Below are 23,000 nucleotides of genomic sequence, written 5' to 3'. Positions count from 1 at the left end.
TTCATCTGACAAAAGTTTCCTTCTCATATGGGGGAGATGGCTTCCCAGACATGGATACTCTCACCAACCAGTTAAAGAGTGATAAATTACCTGGACCAGATGGTATACACTCCAGCTGATCTGCTGTTAGTTATCTGTAACCTGTTGTTAAAATTGTCCATAGTACCTGAAGATTGAAGGATGGCCAGGGGTGATCCGGGAAATTACAGACCAGTAAGCCTGACTTCAGTGCTGGACAAAACAGTGGAAACTATTATAAAGAATAAAATTATGGAACACGTAGACAAAGTTCCTTATGTGAGACTCCTGAGAAAAATTTAAAAAGTCATGGGATAGGAGACCATCCAGCTCATTTTCAAAAGAGATCCCCGGCCATCTTCCGACACAAATCGGGAGATGGCCAGTGATCTCCTGAAACTGGCCAAATCGGTATATTCAAAAGCTGATTTTGGCTAGGTTCAACTGCTTTCTGTTGCGGAGCCAGCGAAACTTCAAGGGGGCATGTCGGTAGGGTAGTGAAGGCGGGATGGGGGCGTGCCCATGAGATGGCCGGCTTCGCCCGATAATGGAAAAAAAAGCCTGGCTTGACGAGCATTTTGCCGGCTTTACTTGGTCCCTTTTTTTTCACGACCGAGCTTCACAAAGGAGCCCCAACTGACCAAATGACCACCGGAGGGAATCGGGGATCACCTCTCCTTATTCCCCCAGTAGTCATCAACCCACTCCCACCCCAAAAAAACCCAAACTTTTTTGCCAGCCTCTATGCCAGCCTGAAATGTCATACCCAGCTCCCTGACAGCAGTATGCAAGTCCCTGGAGCAGTTTTTAGTGGGTGCTGTGCACTTCAGGCAGGCGGACCCAGGCCCATCCCCCCCTACCTGTTACACTTGTGGTGGTAACTGGGAGCCCTCCAACCCCCCCCCAAAAAAAACCCACTGTACCCACATGTAGGTGCCCCCCTTCATCCCTAAGGTAAGGGAGCTATGTACATGGGAGCAATTTTTTTTTTAATTTTTGGAAGTGCCCCCTAGGGTGCCCGGTTGGTGTCCTGGCAAGTGAGGGGGCCAGTGCACTACAAATGCTGGCTCCTCCCATGACCAAATGCCTTGCATTTCGTTGGGTTTGAGATGGCCGGGCCCGGTTTCCATTATGGCTGAAAAACGAAGCCGGCCATCTCCTCTACACCCGGCGATCGATTTAGCCGGCCCCAACCGTATTTCGAAAATACGGTTGGTTCCACCCCCTTGCGGAGCCGGCCCCGAAGATGGCCGGCCAGCTATTTGGCCGGCGCCGTTCGATTATGCCCCTCCATGTTCTTCTATAGATTAGGAATTAGTTATTGGACAGAAAGCAGAGGGTAGGGTTAAATGGCCATATTTCTCAATGGAAGAGGGTGAATAGTGGAGTGTCACAGGGTTTTGTACTGGGACCGATTCTATTTAACATATTTATAAATGATCTGGAAATCGGAATGACAAGTGTGGTGATTATATTTGCAAATGACACAAAACTATTCAAAGTTATCAAAACACATGCAGGTTGTAAAAAATTGCAGGTAGACCTTAGGAAATTAGGAGACTGGGCATCCAAATGACAGATGAAATTTAATGTGGACAAATGCAAAGTGATGCACATTGGGAAAAATAATCCGAATCATAATTACCTGATCCACCTTAGGAGTCAACACACAAGAAAAAGATCTAGATGTCATTGTAGACAATATGCTGAAATCTTCTGCCCAGAGGCGTAGCTGGGGGGGGGGGGGTGCCAGGGGAGCAGCTGCGCCCCCAAATGGACTTCCGCCAGTGCCAGCATCTATTTTTTATGCAATCTGTTGCATTTAAAACACACGCCGGTGCTGTTGGCGGTCTGCTTTCAGCTCCCTCCATGCCTTCAACCTGGTTACACTTCTGCTTCTGCCCAGTGTGCAGTGGTGGCCAAAAAAACAAACAGGATGCTAGGAATTAAGAAAGGGATGCAAAATAAGACCAAGAATATTATAATGCCTCGATATCGCTCAATGGTGCAACCTCATCTTGAGTACTCCATTCAATTCTGGCACCATATCTCAAAAAAGATATAGAAAAGGTTGAAAGAAGAGCAACCAAAATGATAAAGGGGATGGAACTCCTCCCATATGATGAAAGACTAAAGAGGTTAGGGCTCTTCAGCTTGGAAAAGAGACGGCTGAGGGGGATATGATTGAGGTCTATAAAAACCTGAGTGGTATAGAATGGGTAAAATTGACTCGATTTTTCACTCTTCCAAAAAGTATAAAGACCACATAATGAAATTACATGGAAATACTTTTAAAACAAATAGGATGAAATAATTTTTCACTCAATGAATAGTTAAGCTGCCGGAGGATATGGTAACAGTGGTTAGCATATCTGGGTTTAAAAAACGTTTGGACAAATTCCTGGAGGAAAAGTCCATAGTCTGTTATTGAGATGGACATAGAGGAAGCCACTGCTTGCCCTGGGATTGGTAGCATGGAATGTTGCAAATAGTTGAGTTTCTGCCAGGTACTTGTGAGCTGAGCACCCCAAATCATTATGAAAAATTGGCTCCTATGAAATTTATTTGCCTACTCCCTTGACAGGATCTGTGCAACAATCTGGCCTCTGTATCAGTAAGGAACAGGCTAGCAACAAGCAAAACATCACAGAAAAAGAAAATTTACTGGGAGTCTCAATTTTTATATCAACTAAATGTTACTGTGATCTTAAAGGCTTAAACAAAACAGAAAACATTGTTCTGCATGAATAGAGGTTAAGGACCTGACTTTGGACAAGGGTCATATAGATGATTTTCATCTGTACATATGATATATTGTCCCTTCTAGGCCATTCACATGATTATCAGAAGCAGATTACCCAGACACTTTTAGAACACGAACCTTGCTATTAATAATATACATGTATATACATCGTGCTATTGTTATATCGCCCTATCTTTTCCCCATTGTAACATTCCACTGTTTATACGCTCTAAATGTTGTTTTGACTTGACTTGTCTTCCCACAACTCCTCATAATGTAACCCATAATTGTACTGTAGCACATTGTATTTCCATCATTCACAATGTATTGTAAGCCACACTGAGCCCGCAAATAGGTGGGAAAATGTGGGATACAAATGCAATAAATAAATAAATAAAATATATCAGAACAAAGGAAGAACTTAGTACTGATTTTCAGCACTATGGGGAAAATTCTATAATAGCACACAAAATTCAGCGCCAAAAAAAGCAAGGGCACTGAATCGTATTCTATAACAGGCATTCTGGGATCAGCTCTTTTTATAGAATAGCATGGAACACCAGGATTCACGCTCAACTTTGGGCACGAGGAGTTACACCAACTGAAACCAAGTATAAATCCCATCACTCAAGTTGGATGCAGATCCCCTGCATTCTATAACACTGTATGCATCTTAGGAGAAAGCCTCTGGCTTGCCCCTGCCCCTCCCATGGCAATGTCCCTTTTGCAGCTCTGAGCAGAAACACTTACCTCTGTCAGCTGGTTCCTCTTCCACAGATGGGCCAAGGCTGATACTGCTTAGCTTTTTCAGATTCACTGCTGACCAGGAGGCTTCAACCACCATCTTGTCCTCACTCAGTTTGCTCGGGCCCCAGCCCTCTTCTCCAATGACCATTACCCTCGGTTCACCTCACAAAAGGTTTCACTCACAAACGCACAGCAACTCCAATGCTTCTTATAAGTTAAGAATTTATTTGGCTTAATCTTTGATTATACAGTTCATAACCTTTATTGTTCTCCTTTTCCTTTAACATAGTCCAGCATACCTCTCTAGGAGGCCCTAATGTGTGTCCAGTTCCTTCTGACACTGCTTTAACTTCTCAGCAATTTGTCAGTTTCATTAGCTCTGTAACATCAGTGCATTACATCACACACCCTGCTTTAATTCTTCAGCACTTTGCTAGCTTCATTAACTTTGCAACATCCTTGCATTTCATCACACTATCTCTGGTACGTTCAACAAAACAGTTCCATTTCATTTCTTTCCCATATCCCCATTCCTTTAAACACACTTTTCTACCCTCAGAGGCAATTCACCCAGCCAACCTCTTCCACAGGCTCCTTCCCCAGTGCATAAACCTTCTTTCCCCGGTCTTCAACAATTTTGGTATCACAGCAGATAGAAATCCTTTTACTTAACCCCCTGGAGTCCGGGCCAGAGCTGAGATCTCCATGCACTCCTCCCCCAGCTCCTCAGCTGCCTCCCTTTTATCATACTCCATAGCTTCCTCCCCACAAGGTTCCCCCAGCTGTTCCTCATCACCATGATCAGAGACCATTTCCCAATCATCTTCCCCACCCTCCAATTCCTGTGAGGCTTGCCTAGAGAGTGATGGAGCCTGGGGATGGTAGTTCCTTCCCCTATTCAATATCCTAACTGGTCTCTTGGCCACTAGGGGGCAAATTCACTGTGTACTAGGAACCCGAGAGTAAAACTTTCTCTTCTTTAAGCATACTTCTTCCTCGAGCCCCTGTCTCAGCCCTCTCTCAGTTTGACTTCTCCCCAACCCCTTACAGCACTATTCTGTACACGGGCACGTGTGTTTTCACACAGATCTGTCATTTTTACCCTGTTTCGGCACCTTGCATCCATTATAACACTTTTTTGTACTGAAAATTCAGCACAAATTTCCCCCTAAGCTCATAAAGTATGTTCATGAATCTAGACAAATAGCAGGCTTAAATTTATGAACATAACTTTTAAGTTCCTATATGTAAGTGTATGCAGGTGCATTTTACAAAGAACACATATGCACACTTGTGTCTTTATGGAACAGGCCCAAAATAGGTTTCTGGTTTCAGCTCCTATATATCATATGTTAAATTGTCTATACTTACTTTGTGATAAACAGTTGAAATTCAGAAAAATAGAGTCATCCTTGTTGATATTGAGCTGCTGCATTTTGGTTTTAAGGTTCTAGATAATAAATGCATGTGCACACTTTTAAGAGGCCAGAAATAGAGAATAGAGAAAAGCTACTATTCATAATACAAAAGATGAATCTGAACACAGTGATCCATGCCATGATAACATCAAGACTAGACTACTGTAATGCCCTGTACACTGGTCAAACCAAAAAGAATTTGTATCACTTCCAACTAATTCAGAATGCTGCAGCATGACTGATAGAAGGCTGCAAGTGGTGTGACCACATCACACCCTTCCTGCAAAAACTACACTACACTACAGTACCTTACTGGGCTAAATTTAAAACTCTGATTTTCAAGGTCCTCAGACAAAATGGGCCAGAGTACTTAAAGAATAAGTTAACCCTTTACACACCTTTAAGACCTCTAAAGTCCTCTCAAGAATCATCACTATCTATACCCTCATCAAAAGAAACTGTACGATGTGATACCCGTCAGCAAGCCTTCTCAGGAGTAGCCCACATGCTCTGGAATTTACTCCCAGAGGGGCAACGTATAACTCGAGACTACCTCTACTTCAGAAAGCAGGTGAAAGCCTGGCTCTTCTCCCAAGCCTTTAATACATAGGGTGACTGACTATACACTCACTATACACTGACTATACACAATCTTTAGCATCATATCTATGTTAGTTGACTGTTCTAATGCATGCTTATTAGGTGTATCATTAGTATTATGCTAACATTGTATTATATCTCTGGTATTTGAATTCCAGTACTGTTAAATGTGTATATTTTTAATACTGTTTCACGGTAGTTCTATTTTTTAGAACTACTGTGAAACAGTATCAGGTTAGGCTATTAGGCTTCAATTTACTGTTTACAGTTTACCTCACTCACGCCTATGTTTACTAAGTGGTGCTATGGGTGAGTTAGCATTTTTAACGTGAGTAAATGGTTTACGTGCATTAAATGCCAACACGCCCATATAAATATATAGGTGTGCTAGCGATTAATGTGCCTTGAATTTACAGGCGCATTAAAAATGCTAACGCACCTTAGTAAACATATCCCTTAGGGCTCTGTTTACTAAGGTGCGCTAGCATTTTTAGCGCGTGCACAAAATTAGCACACATTAACTGTGTAGGTGCCCATAACATTCCTATGGGCACATACACAGTTAGTGCACGCTAAAAACAATAACATGCCACTAGCACATCTTAGTAAACTGGGCCCTTATTGTGTTTATGTTTACTGTGGAGTGGAGGAGTGGCCTAGTGGTTAGAGCGCTGGTCTTGATACCCAGAGGTTGTGAAAATGAGGCTATTGTGAAGATGAAGCTCCCACCTCAGGATCCCAGGTCCCTCTTTCACTCAGGGTGAGCTGGTTCTTAGTATGCAGATTTTATGCAAATTAGTATAATACCCCTTTCTACTCGGGGTGACCTGGTTCTCAAAAGGCAAACACAGTCAGGTCTCACCAACAGGAAATTTCTCATACAAATCTTTTATTCCCGCTTCCTGGGACACATTTCTTCTTCAGCTTAAACATTTCTTCCTACTCAGTTCAATCTTCCAGCTTAAGCACCTGGACACACAGTCCTTCCTGGTAACATGGACACCCAGTCCTTCCTTGTAACCTGGACACCCAGTCCTTCCTTGTAACACACAGTTCTTATACCTGACACTCTAGGGCCTTCTTACCCCAGCCAGCTTCCTTGCTTTGCACACAGTTCACCACCAGTCCAAAGGGCTCAGCCAGTACTTCTCATGGGGATCCTCCTGCTTCAGCTACCAGCTCTCTTCTTTAGCTGCTAGCTCTCCTCTCCCCCTCACACTCTGGTGGGGTATTAAGTGGTTAATGGCCAAACAGGACCCAGCCCATAACCTGCTGCACCTGTTTCTATCCCCAGGACTCTCCTCAGTCCTAGCGACCTCCTGCTATACACCCCTTACTGGCTCCCTTTGGTGACTCACCCAGCCCTTCTCCCTGGACATTTTAGGGGAACAGCGCCCTCTAGGGGCCTAACCAGGGTAGGACAGCCTCTTCCTTCTCACAAGGTGGCTGGTTTAAATCCCACTGCTACTCCTTGTGATCTTGGGCAAGTCACTTAACCCTCCACTGCTTTAGGTACAAGCTTAGATTGTGAGTCCTCCTAGGAGAGGGAAATACTCAGTGTATCTGAATGCAACTCACCTTGAGCTACTATTGAAAAAGGTGTGAGCAAATCCAAATAAAATTCTTGGTTATTTTACTGCTGTTATGCTGTTAACAAAATTGTAAGATTTATGTTAAAATGCACCTGTTGTACACCGCTTTGGGTGAATCTCTTCATAAAGGCAGTTAATAAATCCAAATAAATAAATAAAATTAAGAAAAGAGAAAGGTCAGATTGTATCCTGTGTTCTGCTGTGCATTCCAAGCCCTCCATCCCCCATCCACCTGGTACACGCTGGGGGACAGATCTCAAGAATAATAGCCCTGTAAATCACCAAGGACGTGTTACTGGGATGCAAACAGAGCAATTGTCCTGTGCCTCCATGGTAGGTTGGGGCCCAAGTCTGCCTGAAGCTGTAAGAAATTTAGCCTGCTGGTAGGCTTTGATCTCCCCTCTCACACTTCTTCCTTGGGCCCCTGCATGTTTAACACCAGCCCTGCTAATCGTTAACAAACAACAGGTTGGGAAAAACTCAATTAGATACTAGCAAACTCTGTCTTCTGCAGAGAACATGAGGAGGTCAGAGTTAGGCTGCAGCAAAGAAGAACTTGCTTACTCCCTAATTCAGCCCCTGACCCTCCTCTCATCTCCTATTCAGAGAAAGGTGAGGCATAGCAGGTGAAACATACCTATTGTATGTTTGTCTTGACTAGATTTTAAACTATGGGCCTGATAGTCAAAAGATTTATACTCCCCAACTATGAAAGTTATGCTCATAAATTGACCTCCTTGAAAATGTACTAGGACTGAGTACATAATTTTTACTTAAAATTACACTAAGGGGTCAATATTCAAAGTGATTTAAATGGCCAGAAATAGCTCCTGGCCATTTAAATCAGGTGTCTGAGGCTTAACCGGATAGTGCCACTGAAAATGCCCACTTAGCACCCAAACTGAAACCAACTACTTTGTGGGTGTTCCAGGGGTAGAGTCAGAACTTAGTTGGTTACGTGCCGATATTCAGCCATTAACTGGCTAGGATAACCACATAAATAGGGCCTCTTAGAACACAGTCCTATCTTTATACAGTTCATTATAGCTAGTTAAGTGCTGAATATCGCATCTAGGGCTTCTTTTACAAAGACACGCTAGCGATTCCTGAGCAGCAAATGAGAGAAAGCCCATAGGAATTGAATGGGCTTCCTCTATTTTGCCACACAGGAATCTCTGGCATGGCTCTGTAACAGAAGCCCTTAATCAGCTATGTATGTCCACCAACGTATGCCCGGATATTCAATGCCATGTGCCCAGACATGGCCCGGCATTGAATATCCAGGAATAAAGACATTGGCGGTCAGCAAAATGTTGACTACAGCCAACTGAATATCGAGCCCTAAATTCTTAACTTTAGGAGCATAACACGTGGGTGGTAACAGGGGCAGATTTAGAGCAGGTAAAAGAATTTAGATGCTAAGCACTGATTTTCAACACTAAGGGCTGGATTCTGTATTTTGGTGCCAAAACATTGGCGCCAATGGAAAACACACCTACATGTATTCTATAAACTGTGCCTAAAGTTAGACACAGGTTACAGAATATGCATAGCACCGTCCACATAATTAAAATTTAGATGCAGCTATTTATACCAATAACACGCTGGTGTTAATACCCATGCCTAACTTCTCTACATATGAGAGGAGAGCAGAGTCATGGAAGGTAAACAACAAGAGGGGAAGGTCTGCATAAGGGAACAGACTAACTCTGTTGACTCCAAACTCACTGCCAACATTCCTGTTCTGTGCACAGGACAGGAAGACAGGGGCCAAGAGGAGAGGGACTGGATCAGTAAGGAGAGTAGCTTTCTTTGACCTGCACCAAATCCACCCTTCCTCCTGATCTCTGTATAAAATAGCAGGAGAGGAGTGGATGTAAGGGGCCAACAGGAATAGGAGAAGAGCTGGATTAGGGAGCAGAGTATCATTTCTCTGTTTCAGCCTCATCTCCTTTTCTTCTATTCTCTGCAGGCTGCCTGGGAAGAAAAAGGATTTACCACAGAGCAGAGCAGCTGTTCTTTACTGAGTGAGATTTCAGACACCTGTCAGTGCAGTCTGTGCAGATCTGTGCCCATGGCTAGTTTTATCTTTGTTTAAAGATTGGTCCAGGTTCCTTTCCACTCCCCCCTTGCATGTTCAACTAAAAGAGTAAAAAAAAAAAAAAAGGAACAACAACACAGTTTAAAGAGTTAAAAGTGAAGCAGCTCTTTTGGATGGCCAAGGATACAAATGTATAACATATGTTGTTGATATTTACATGTCATTTAAAATTGACAGCACATCCCTAACAAGAATAATGCTACAGTAGTTCAGTCAGGAAAAGAAGATAACATGAAGGCTTCAAAATTAAAGGACAGGAAAATTTTATAAGTATTATATAGTTCATAATGAACAGAAGAACATAAGATGAAAACATGGTAATGGAGATGGAACAAAGTCAGATGTGACAAAATAGAATGGAAAGGAAAGGACAACAGAGGTATAAGAAGATGCTAGGAAACAGAGAAGTTTTACTAAGATGGTGAAAAGAAAAGAATAGAAAATGGGACAGACAGTGGACATAGAAGTGAAAAAGGTATTGAGAAGAGATGATTACATTTAGATTTCTATCATAAAGAAAATATGGATGGCCAAATTTGTCCAATTTTGCAGCTGAATATTACCACAAAACAGATAAATTCTGTTGCCACCTCTGCCCCTCCCCTAACCAAGCCCCTAATAATATGGATATTATCTGGACATTTAGCAATTTAAATGGCCCAATATTATCTGCGAAGACTGGTTTCTTCTGTTTTTTGTACTACTTGCGGTTGAAGAACGACCATGTCTTTCGATCCCTGGGCGAATGTGCTGAGTTTCAATGATGATAGACTGCAGAGACTCCTACAGGAGGAAAATATGCTAGAAGATGATGAGTCTATGAATTTACAGAGTCTTGAGGACAAATGGATTGAAACTATTAATCTCAATAAGCATTTGATCCAGAATGAACTCCACTACCTCACCATCTTACAATATTTATGTAAACAGCACAGCGCCAGAGGATTACGTAAAAATGTCATCTTCGCTGTTTTGCTTTTTTGGTGTTTTTTGCGAAGACTGGTTTCTTCTGTTTTTTTGTACCAATATTATCTGTCCAATTTTTTTTAAATTGATGGATAGGGGAGTTATACTTTTACCACCAATGGTGAATGAACAATTCCTGCTGAATATTGACTGAATAATGCCTTTATAGATGGAAAGTTGTTATATGTTCTTTTTATATCGCATAACACTTTTCTTCATTCATGGGTTGAAGAGTTAAAAGCTTTGCACCATAGCCTATAATTTCATGTATTGTTCATATCCAGTTTAGATTCTATTCTTCCCTTGCTCTTTAAAGACTCTGCCCCCAACACACCCACACACATACCATTAGCAATATGTTTGAAATGATAATATATATTTTCAAATATAGAAAAGAAGTATAAGGTAAATGAACTGAAACTACTTATAACTACAGGACACAACAAATTAGAGTAACATTTCTAATAAGTTATTACATAGATTATTGTCCTGTGCTAGAAAGGGCAATTCTATCATCTGATGCTTAATGCTAGGTGCCAATGTGTAGGTTATAGAATGCTAGCACTTATGAACATCAATGGTGCCAATAATTGGCATTTAGCAGCATAGCTGCAAGGTGCTATTTTATAACGTATGGGCCAGATTCTATATATGGCACCAAAAAATTCAGCACTGAAAAAAAACACACTTAGCGGTATTCCATAAACCTCGTCTAAAATTAGATGCGGTTTATAGCCTATCCAGCTTATTTTCGAAAGAGAAAGACACCCATATTTCGACCCAAATCGGGAGATGGGCGCCTTTCTCCCATGGGCGCCCAAATCGGTATAATTGAAAGTCGATTTTGGGCATCTCCAACTGCAATCTGTCGCGGGAACGGACAAAGTTGACGGGTGCGTGTCAGAGGCGTGGTGAAGGCGGGACTGGGGCGTTTATCGGCCAAGGAGAGATGGTGCCAGAAGTGAGAATTTGGGTCACTTTTTCTGGACCCTTTTTTTCACGAACAAGTCCCCAAAAAGTGCCCCAACTGCCCAGATGACCACCGGAGGGAATCGGGATGGCCTCCCCTGACTCCTCCAGTGGTCACTAACCCCCTCCCACCCAAAAAAAGAACTTTAAAAACTTTTTTTTCCAGTCTGTATGCCAGCCTCAAATGTCATACCCAGCTCCATGACAGCAGTATGCAGGTCCCTGGAGCAGTTGTTAGTGGGTGCAGTGGACTTCAGCCAGGTGGACCCAGGCCCAACCCCCCCCCCCCCCCCCACCTGTTACACTTGTGGTGGTAAATGGGAGCGCTCCAAACCATCCCCAAAACCCACTGTACCCACATGTAGGTGCCCCCCTTCAGCCATAAGTGCTATGGTAATGGTGTAGAGTTGTGGGCAGTGGGTTTTGGGGGGGGATTTGGGGGGCTCAGCACCCAAGGGAAGGGAGCTATGGACTTGGGAGGTATTTTAATTTTTTTAAATTGTTACAAGCGCCCCCTTGGGTGCCCGGTTGGTGTCCTGGCATGTGAGGGGGACCAGTGTACTATGAATCCTGGCCCCTCCCATGACCAAATGCCTTGGATTTGTTCGTTTTTGAGCTGGGCGCCTTCCGTTTCCATTATCGCTGAAAACCGATACTGCCCAGCTCAAATCCATCCAAATGTGATGCATTTGTCCGGCACAAACCGTATTATTTAAAAAAAAGATGGACGCCCATCTTTTTCGAAAATACGGTCTGTCCCTTCACATACCCGTCACATAATGTGATCTACACATTAGAATTTACACACACCAGTTTACAGAATATGCTTAGAAAGTTGTGCATGTAAATTCTAATTAGTGCCAATAATTATCGCGCTGATTAGCTTGTTAAACAGTTAAGTTGTGAACACAAATCGGTGACACATACAGATTTGCACACGCAACTGTAGTCGCTGTTTATATTGCACGCCTACAGAATCTTGAGTGGTGTAGAACGAGTAGAAGTGAATTGATTTTTTACTCTTTCAAAAAGTACAAAGACTAAGGGACACTCAATTAAGTTACATGGATATACTTTAAAAACAAATAGGAGGAAATATTTTTTCACTCAGTGAATAGTTAAGCTCTGGAACTCTTTGCCAGAGGATGTAGTAACAGTGGTGCATATCTGGGTTTAAAAAAGTTTTGGACACGTTCCTAGAGGAAAAGTTCATAATCTGCTATTGAGACAGACATGAGCTACTATTTGAGTTCCTTCCAGGTACTTGGTCTGACCCAGTATGGCTATTCTTATGTTCTCATGTTCTTATGACATGTGCTCTGAAAGAGTCTATCACAGGGAACTATAAGACTACAGATACTTTTAGTTCAAGGGCACATCCCTATTTCCTGCCTCCATGCAACCATGAAAATGGGGCAGAACACTACTGACCTACAGACTTCAGAAAGTCCTTCCTAAGGGTTTGAACAAAGAGCTAGAAACAAAACAAAGGGCTGAAATTTGTTGAATAATAAACCAAGCCTGATAATATCTCTGATTTTAAAAATTGGTCTTCCACAAATTATATATTTCAGAGTCTCCTTATTTCAAAAATAGTGACTTCTAACTATAATAATATAAAATCAGATTCAGCACTCAACTTTTGCAATGCTTTCATTTGAAGCGTCCAAGTAAAATTGCAAAACCAGATGTGCATTTGTACAAATAACTAAATTGTGAGATAGTTCTAGTGGAATTTAAAGCCTTATTTTAATACTAGTAGAAAAAGCCCGTTTCTCATTGAAATGAAATGGGTGCTAGCAAGGTAATCACCTTCTGCCATTAATGTTTTTAAGGGACGTTCCAGCGTCCCCCCTCCCTCCCAGTTCCAGGGTCCCCCCTCTCTCCCTTCCTCCCTCAGTTCCAGGTCCCCCCTCCCTTCTTCCCAGTTCCAGGGCCCCCCCTCCCTCCCAGTTCCATGATCGGTGTCTCTCCCTCTGAGTTCCATGGTCTTCGTCCCTCCCTCCCTCCCTCCCTCCCTTCCAGTTCTAGGCCCTCTCCCTCCGAATTTTAAAAGTCATCCAGACTTACCTCGTCAGGGTTACAGCGGCCGGCAGCAGCGGTAAAAAGCGTGAGGCTCGGCACTTACTTCATTTTTCCCTTCTCTGTCTCTCAGCTCTTGTCCCGCCCTCATTTCCTGTTTCTGCAAGGGCGGGACCAGAGCTGAGAGACAGAGAAGGGAAAACTGAAGTAAGCGCCAAGCCTGCACGCTTTTTACCGCGTGAGGTAAGTCAGGATGACTTTTAAAATTCGGAGGGAGGAGGCCTGGAACTGGAAGGGAGGGAGGGAGGGACAACAACCCTGGAACTGGGAGGGAGGGGGGACCCTGTAATTGGGAGGGAGGGGGGACACTGGAACTGGGAGGGAGGAGGGACGGATGACGACCCTGGAACTCGGATGGAGGGAACGAACCTCCGGTGGGTGAATATAATATGCAGCATTCCCTTCCCTCTGAGGGCGGGGCAGTGAGAGCGAGTGCAATTGCTTGTGGTTGGTCCCTTCTCCTTCTGCCGTCATGTTTGTTTCCCTGGCAACTATACAGAGTTCCCTCAAGGGCAGGGCGATTATGAACCCTACGAACACTACATGGCTTCACTGCCATGCTGCAACGGAGTCAGCTTTAAAACATTGGAGGTGCAAATTATTATATTAGATTAACATGCAAAACAGCTAAAAGAAAAACAAGGAAGTAAGTAAGTAAGTAAAGGTCAAACTTTTATTGCAGCAGATCAATGACTGAAGATTTTGAGACTATTGCTAGGGGAAGCCATTATTATTTTCTAGGGCCCCTCCCTAGTGATACCAAAAAATGGGAGCGAATGTCCCCTAGCAGTATATCACTATATACTGCTGGGGGCAATTGGAGCCATTTTGAAAAATGTTGCAGTCAAAGCAGGAACACTTGGGGGGGGGGGGGTGCTCCTGTCCTCTATTAGACAACCAATGAGATTTATTAAGTGCTAGGAGGAATAGACAGTGTAAGAAAAGCATTTTTTTTTTCTTTTAAAGGGTGGGGATAAGGTGTAGACAGTCAGAGAACAGGAATTTACTATATTATTTCACTTAGACCACCAAGGAAGTGGCTGGCTAAAAAGGGTGGGAGTGTTTAGAGGCCCAGCCAGAGAAGCAGCTGGGGGGGGGGGTACAAGAAAAGCGGCTGCTCCTCCAAATGGATTTTGAATAAAATGGCACCTATGTGGATCAGCCCTTCAGCTTCACACTGATGCTTGTTTTACAAAAGGTCTGCTCCCCCTGACATCAAAACCTGGCTACACTTCTCAGCCCAGCCAAAACTGGACACCACTACTTTGCATTGCCATGGCCAGGAATATGCAATGTTTCCAGCTATAGCAATACCAAGAAAATTACCGTGGATTCACTACCCCAAGGGACTGAGGTATGGCAATTTAGTGAATTTCATGGTAACTTCTAAATGTGCTGTAATAAATAGGCCTCTAAATCTATTATCTAAAAATAAGACAAAGTTGAAATTAAAACGATCAATTACTAACAGTAAATGCAATGGGACCTGCAGCAGATAAATTGCAACAATGGTGACGGTGTGCACTACTATTAGTAAATGAGCCCATAAATTGGAAATAAATGGTTCAAAAAAGGGGGGCCAATGGTACATGAATTCAAGACACGCAAATACTAGAGAAGCCTGATATCTAGAGGAATTCTTTCCACACCATTTGTATCTGTAATCCCATTTTAAAGCAATTAAAATTCACGTGACCCCAGCCATACTTCTTTTCAATGATTCTCAAACAGTGCTGCAGCTCCACCTCTCAGCAAGCCCACTCGGGCCAAATTATAGCATTCTGTTGGTCTTCATGGGCCAATGAAGCTGCTGTCTGGGAGAGGAGTTTCCCAGCTGTGGTCATGCCCCCAAATGAGGATTTTGTGATGTATTTGAGGTTGTAACCCACAGTATGGGAACTATTCATCTACAGACACCTATATCTTTGGGGAGTCATCAAGTTATATTTCAAGTGTATGCAAAGTTTTATTGTAATGTTTCTGTTGTAGTTCATATTATTCAAATAAGGTCTACAACAAACTTCATATTCAAAATTCTAAAATCTAAATTTATTTATTATCCTCACAAACATCACAGGTCATGTGCTTTGCAAGTGATGCTGTACTTTGAATTGCAGGAAGCCTTTTCTATACAACAGGAACCTGTACACTTCATGTAGGTCATATGTTTGGGCCACAGAGAGAAGAGGGAAGAGATCACATAGCCTGGATACTCCTGTTACTTGAAAATATAGTGAGCGGTCATGCATGAGTACCTTCCCTTTCCAGAAGGAAATTAAAGTCAGTTGTAAGCACACTACACCAAGTGAAATAATTTGGACATTTTTATTTAATATCAGATAAATAAGAATGTCTTCTTAAGCAACATTGATGAAATACAGAATTAATAAGAGCTTTCTGAAAATATACTAAATTCACTGAAATTCTTCAATGGTGTTACCCAATTTTCACATACAAAATATATAGATAGATATATACATACATTTTTTTTAAATTACCTCATCATCTATACATTTTGTGCAAAATTTATAACAACAAATCCATAGTTTACTCTTCAAATCTTTCTATGCTCTGTGGTGTTGAAACTGGTTTTCTATTCAGATAAAATATTGCACCAACAATAGTGTGGAAAGATCAGTCACACAACGTAGAGGAACACTCTATCCCTACAACCGTAGTATGCACAGACCAAAGAGTAGGGTAGATAGGCTCTTCCAAAAGACACAAGGTAGACGCACTAATTTTTATATGTGATATTTTATTGAAAGAACACAAAAAAGAGTCTTTTTGGTGTTCTTTCAATAAAATATCACAAATAAGAATCAGTGTGTCTCCCTTGTGTCTTTTGGAAGAGCCTACCTACCCTACTCTTTGGTCTGTGCACCAACAATAATGTATCATAACATACTCCACCTTTCTTCTGTTTCTCCTGATTATCATCTTTTTTTCCTATGAAAGAAAACCCGAGCTGTAACTAGCATATTTGTTCCTCTCTCTCACCTCTGCCTCTATCCTAATGCTTGTTTCTCTCTCCGCTGGCCCTCTCCACTTTGATCCCTAACCTTTTTTTCTCTTCCCCTCCCCCCACCCCACCCCCACCCATCCCCCACCAACTCAGAAAATAGGAAACGAGCAGCACTTTGCTTTAGGAGCCAACACATACACTGCAGTCATTTTTCTGCCCCTTAGGGATTTGTGCCCTGGGCAGCTGCCCCTCTGGCCAACCCCTAGTTACAGCTCTGTGTAAAACTATGAACATTTACTAAAATGTAAATTAAATGTTGCATTGCTAATCATTTATTTTACCAATGAGCTTAATCCAACAATTGTATTGATTTATTATATTAACAAACCACCCATTGCAGGATAAATATTAAATTAATACTAATATAGTAATGCCATTCTGTACTTATCTACTATACAAAATCTTTAGAACTCATAATGCTAAAATAGTGAACTTTCATGGCAACAAATGAATGCAAGAAATGGCCTGGGAATACTGCAGAGATGTGAAGCATTGCACCATTATTGCTTGATAGCTGCACCCAATTTTAACTTAATGTGCTTCAAATGTCATACGGTTATAGCTATTTAATAATCCAAACAAAATGGTCCTATGTAGGATATTAGTTATATGAAAAAAAAAATCTTCACATTTATCTTCTCGTTAAGGATCTCTAGAAGACAACTGTGTTGTTTCAGGAAGAATGAACATTTCTGTTAAGTGTTCTTTTTTTTTATTTCCATCGCAATTTATCTTAAGTCTGGAAAACTGAAAACAGTCTCACTCCTTTTTGACTGGCTCCTTGCGCTTGCCTCCCTCCCAATAAAACCAGTACAGTGAGAAAACATAGACTGCAAAACAAACCATCAAATCACAATGGTAAGTTATCACAGCGAGTACAACAAATATCAGAAAGTAAAATATTTTATAGCTGATACGTTTTAAAACAAAAAACTCTCTAGATAAATTAGACACATCCCATTGCTGATTAGAAGCTGCTACAGAATCAGAAACTTGATGGCTTTCTTGTTGCATACTGTCAGACGTTTCCATTATGTTTTCTTGAGTTAGTAACTCTTGAGCGGCTGCATTCATTTCTTCCTTTTCTTCATTTGGCTCACTAATTAAAATCACTGGCCCCAATAATTCCTCATGTCTGCTCTCTCGATCATAGAAAAAACTGCTTGTATCTTTTTCACTTTCCTGTTTAGACAATGAGAGGACATTAGTTTCAGCTTCTCTTGGTTCATCATAAGTGTATAAATTCTTAAGAGTAAATGGGGTTTCGCTTGTATCAAGATTGTATCCTGATTCAATAGATATATTGGGTTGGCATTCAAATGAAGACATGGTAATTGGATGTGGAATATCATCTTCCTTAGTAGCAACTGTGTCAGTAGATACACCAGGAGTGGTCACAGAAGAGCTGCTGTAATGGTAGTCAGACACAAGATCTGTACCAAAATCTGGTAGTTTTGTTTTGTCCATAAAACTCAAATCAGACAATGCCTCAGTGACTGGATTTTGTTCAAAATGTTTCAGAACTTCAGGTGCCTCTAAGTCCTGCCCATAGAAGACTTTTCCTTCTGCAAAAGTAGAGGACACAGTTTCAATTATAGGTAGACTATTTTTAACATCATCTTTTTCATGTACATGGGATTCCTCTTCAGAAATGTTTTCATGTTGCAATTTTTCATCTACATCCACATTCTGAAAACCAGACCTGGATTCCTCCTGAAATAATTTGCCATCTGTGGCACCTACTGTACTGCTTTCACAAAGTATATGATGTGAACCTTCAGTTCTCCCTTCATATTTTTGAAAGGCTATTTCCTCTTCTTCTATAAACCTATCAGTTTCTATTGCCTCTTGAGGTACACAGTCAGCTATTTTTATTTTATCTGCTAGAATGCCTTCCATAGTACCTTCAGATGATATTTTAATGTAAGGATTACTAACGGCCTTCTCCTCTGGAATAATGTCATCATCTATGAAAGGTACTTCAGGGTTCAGCATTTCTTGTGATGTAAGCAATTGGATAGGAATATTGTGGCAATAGCTTGTATAATCACTCACTACTCTAATGTCTTCATCATCTATTTCTCTGTGGTGCTCGCCTTTCACTAGCTGACTTTCTGAAACACTCAAACTTTCATTTTCAGATGTAGTCCTACTCTGATCATCCTGAATAGTCCACACTGATTTCCCACTTTCAACTTCAGGTGGATAAAAGACTGTACCCAACCTTTCAGGTGGATAAAAGTCTGCACCCAATCTTTTTCTAGGAGCTTGAGAATCTTGATCTTCTCTACCCATGCTTTCAAAAGCTTTCTGATCAACTCTTTTGTCATCAAATGTATGTTGTTTAGTTAATAAAGAGATGAATGTAGAACTTTCTTTATTTGCCACTATTGCAGGGTTATAACTTTGAAAGACACCTTGGCATTTGTTGTTACTGCTGTTACTTGTATCACTTAATTTATCATATGTCTCATATCCTTGAATAGGATGTGTGGTTTCTGGGCCTTCGTTTGTGACGGTATCCAAAGTTTCACTATCTTTCAGGCCTGTAGAGCTTTTTAGATCAGTTTCACTAAGATTCACTGAACCTTCCACTTGGAAAGGCTCACTTATAGTGGTAATTTCCTCTTTGCTGTCTGGTGTTGACAACATACCTGTGTCTTGTCCTATAGGTAAGTAATAATCATTTAGGCTAAATGGACAAGTAATTGTCTCTTCGTCAATTACCAGTGAAACATCTAATGTATTATCTTTCTCTTCTAAATTCTCACTATTGTAGGCATCACTTGATGCTTCTTGCATTCTTACTTCATCAAGTTCAAGGTTTTTTGTGAAATTATTTAAGGCAACAGAATTTCTAAGATCAGCCACACATGTTCCCTTTAATTGAGTCTTGTTGTTCTTTATAGTCTCCTCAGTTATTTTCTTATTGTCAATGTTGTCTGTAAGCAATGAATCTAGAGACTTACCAGAGACTTGCACTGTATAAACATCAGGAGTTGGATTAGCATTATCATCCAGTGCTTCTACTAAATGCACTGATTTATCATCACATACTACAGAAATTGTTTCTGGAGTTATTTCACAGGCCTCTTTGTAAGCATCAGTAGACTCCTCACTGATGATTAACTGCTCTATCATCTGGCTTCCTGAGGCACTATCTGTTTTACCATTTGAAATATCTACAAACCTAATTCCTTGTCTGCTTGTGATAGCATCTGTAAGGTGAACAGTGTAATTTTTCTCTGTTTCAGGCAAGTCCTTCTTTGATAAAGCATCAGTGCATTCCAGAGAAAGCTCACCATTGTTTGCGGCAACTTCAGTATATCCCTTTGCAGATGGCTGACTTATATAACGTTCTGTGAAATACATTCCAGTATCTTGCAGTTCTGGCTCTGGTAAATTGTAGTCTGTAGTAGAAGTTAAACCCAGAGCTTGCATTTCCAAGTCCACACGTGTTCCCTCAAGGGCTAGTTCTGTCTCCCTTCCTTGTGCTTCTTTTGGAAAATTAACTTGTTCTGATGCATGTAGATCCTTTTCATCTTCAGAGGAAGCACCGCTTTTTCCTACAAGGTGCTGACTTAGCTGAAACAATAGAATTTGTTTTGTTTAAAATTAATTTCATAAAAAGCTACGAAAGATGTGTAGAAAGAATAAACAATAATTGAGCAAGCTTTTGTTATCAGCACTGAAAATGTTGTTTAAGGTTTACAAAAGTCATTATAAAACAATGTTCTAAAGAATTTGTAGCATTTGCATTGCATATATTGTATTTCATAACACATGAAAGGTTTCTTTTGATTAGCATGGAATATAAAATACTCTTTTTTTTAATAAAGCCCTATTATATTCATGAGAAAATAAACTGTAAGTGAATTCTCAGGCAAGAGAAGCATAAAGTGGTAAATTCAATAAATGATGCCGACATTTAGGCATGAGGATGAGCCACACTGAGCACAAATGTTGTAACAGCTGTTCTGTGTAGAACTGCCATTATAGAACACTAGCATAAGTTTGCAGTTTCGCACCTAACCTTAGGCGCAAGCACTTATGCCATGTCAAAAGCGTAAATGTTGGCAGTTAGGCATACAACCCCTAATATTCTATAACCTGTATCCTTAACTCATAAGCATGCCCCTAACCCACTGCTGCCCCTGCCACAGCCATGCCCCCCAGACACTGAGCGTGCAGCTTCTAGAATAGTGACTAAGGTCAGTTTTGTGCGCAACTGCCAATTGGTGCTAATTAATGCCAATTTAAGCCAATAATTCACTGTTAACTCCAATTAATAGCCAATTACTAATTTAAGTTGTGGATTAGGGCAAGGGTTCTCACCTCAGTCCTTAGGACACACCTAGCCAGTCAGGTTTTCAGGATATCCCACAATGAATATTAATGAGATAGTAGATTTGAATGCACTATCTCATGCATATTTATTGACATTTAAACCTGTTTTGATGACTCTATTGTATTCCAATTATCTAATTACAAAATTATGTTTATTAACAACTTACTCATATCATAAATTGTTACAAAAATACATTAATTTTCCATATACAAAACTTTTTACATTAATCATAAAATCACTTATCTCACAAACGTCCTCCGCTTAAAATTTTCTATTTCTTCAGGACACACTCTGTCCCTCTTGTGATGTACATTAACTTTAAAAATCTCGATATAATTAATCAAGTTCTGTAACTTCAAATCCTCACAGGTGTGGCCAAATCTTAATAGAAGTTGTTGTCATGCAGATAAGATGTTAATGTCTCACAACTGTTCAACAAGCACTCTCCAAAACCTTAAGATGGCAATTGGCTGCCCTTCTCTCAAAGCATCGTCCCGCCACAGAGTGAATTTCAAAAGACATCAAATTCTCTCAGTATAACATGCAGGGTGTTTGTTTATAACCATATTACCATGGTCTCTACACTGGCCGTGTTTCACCGAAGCTTCATCAGGAGACCATACTGTGTCAGATTCACACAGATGCTTCTCTAGCGTCTTAGCAAAAGATGCCTGCACATGTGCTGTGTGAACATCTGCATGTTATACTGAGAGAATTTGATGTCTTTTGAAATTCACTCTATGGCGGGACGACACTTTGAGAGAACAGAAGCCAATTGCCAACTTAAGGTTTTGGAGAGTGCATGTTGAACAATTGTGAGACATTAACATCTTATCTGCATGACAGCAACTTCTATTAGGATTTTTTTTACATCTATGAGGATTTGAAGTTACAGAACTTGATTAATTTTATTGAGATATTTAAAGTTAATGTATGTCACAAGAGGGACATAGGGCCCTGTTTACTAAGGTACATTAGTGTTTTTGGCGCATCTACACTTAGTGCGCACGCTAACCATGTAGGCGCCTATAAGAACATTGTAAGCACGTACATGGTTAATGCGTGTTAAAAATGTTAATGCGCCTATAATGCTGCTTAGTAAACAGGGCCCATAGTGTGTTCTGAAGAAATAAAAAATTTCAAGCAGAGGACATTTGTGAGATAAGTGATTTTATGATTAATGTAAAAAAATTTGTGTATAAAAAATGAATGTATTTTTGTAATGATTTATGATATGAGTAAGTAGTTAATAAAAATAATTTTGTAACTGGATAACTGAATTACAATAGAGTCATCAAAACAGGTTTAAATGCTTTTAGATATTAGTTGACTGAAGAGATTTTAAACTTTTAAATTTAAGTAGATGCATATTTATTGGGGATATCCTGAAAACCTGTCTAGCTAGATGTGTCCCGAGGACTGGGTCAAGAACCTCTGGATTAGGGGGAAAGAGCATTATACCTCAGACCATAGAGGGCAATCCAGTCTCCATGGGGGTCATTTTATAAAGTGTTTTACATGTATAAAGGAGTGGAAGAGGAGTCTAATGGTTAGCACAGGGGCCTGAGAACCAGGGGAACTGGATTCAATTCCTACTACAGCTCCTTGTGGCTCTGGACATGCCAGTTAGGGCTAGATTCTATATATCCCATCTAAAAATTCAGCGCCGAAATGAAATTCACTTAGGCGTATTCTATAAAGTATGCTTTAATTTAGGCGTACTTTATAGAATAAGCCTACATTTCCATGTGGTTTATAGAATATGCCGAGCGCAATGTCCACATGACTAAATTTAGTTGTGGTCAATTACGACAACTAAAACCTAGTATAAATGCCTATGCCTAAATTAGGCACAGAGCAGGTATATTCTATAACAACGCTTATAGATCTTAGAAACAACCACGACCTGCCCATTCCACGCCCATAACCATGCCCACATTTCAACTATATCTTAGAAATTACACACACCACATTACAGAATACGCTTAGCAAGTAGTGTGCATAAATTCTGATTAATGCCAATTAGTGCTGATTGAACATCCAATTATCAGCACTGATTAGCTTGTTAACTCTTTAGGTTATGCGCATTATTATGGAATGCATTTTGATTTTTATGCGGAGAGGTGTGGTAGCCGTGTTAGTCCACTCTTAAGGTTATCAATAGAAATCAAACAAAATAAAACATGGAAAAGAAAATAAGATGATACCTTTTTTATTGGACATAACTTAATACATTTCTTGATTAGCTTTCGAAGGTTGCCCTTCTTCGTCAGATCGGAAATAAGCAAATGTGGTAGCAGATAGTATATATAAGTGAGACATCCAAGCATTACTTTGACAGTCTGACAGGGTGGGAGGGTGGGGGTGGGTAGGAGGTATGCATGGGGACAT

General features: G+C 40.8%; 1 protein-coding gene across 1 annotated transcript in view; it reads right to left on the bottom strand.

The window, feature by feature from the left end:
* Positions 1-16,345: 16,345 nt before the first annotated feature.
* Positions 16,346-23,000, bottom strand: part of PPP1R3A (protein phosphatase 1 regulatory subunit 3A) — an 82,055-nt gene continuing 75,400 nt past the window's right edge. The window contains exon 4 of the mRNA XM_030216543.1: positions 16,346-19,846. Within this exon, the coding sequence (XP_030072403.1) occupies positions 17,021-19,846 (2,826 nt within the window). The 3' untranslated portion in view covers positions 16,346-17,020. The remainder of the gene's footprint in view (positions 19,847-23,000) is intronic.

Source organism: Microcaecilia unicolor, chromosome 10, assembly GCF_901765095.1.
Source record: "Microcaecilia unicolor chromosome 10, aMicUni1.1, whole genome shotgun sequence".
NCBI lineage: Eukaryota > Metazoa > Chordata > Amphibia > Gymnophiona > Siphonopidae > Microcaecilia > Microcaecilia unicolor.
This window is presented reverse-complemented; position numbering and strand designations above follow the sequence as displayed.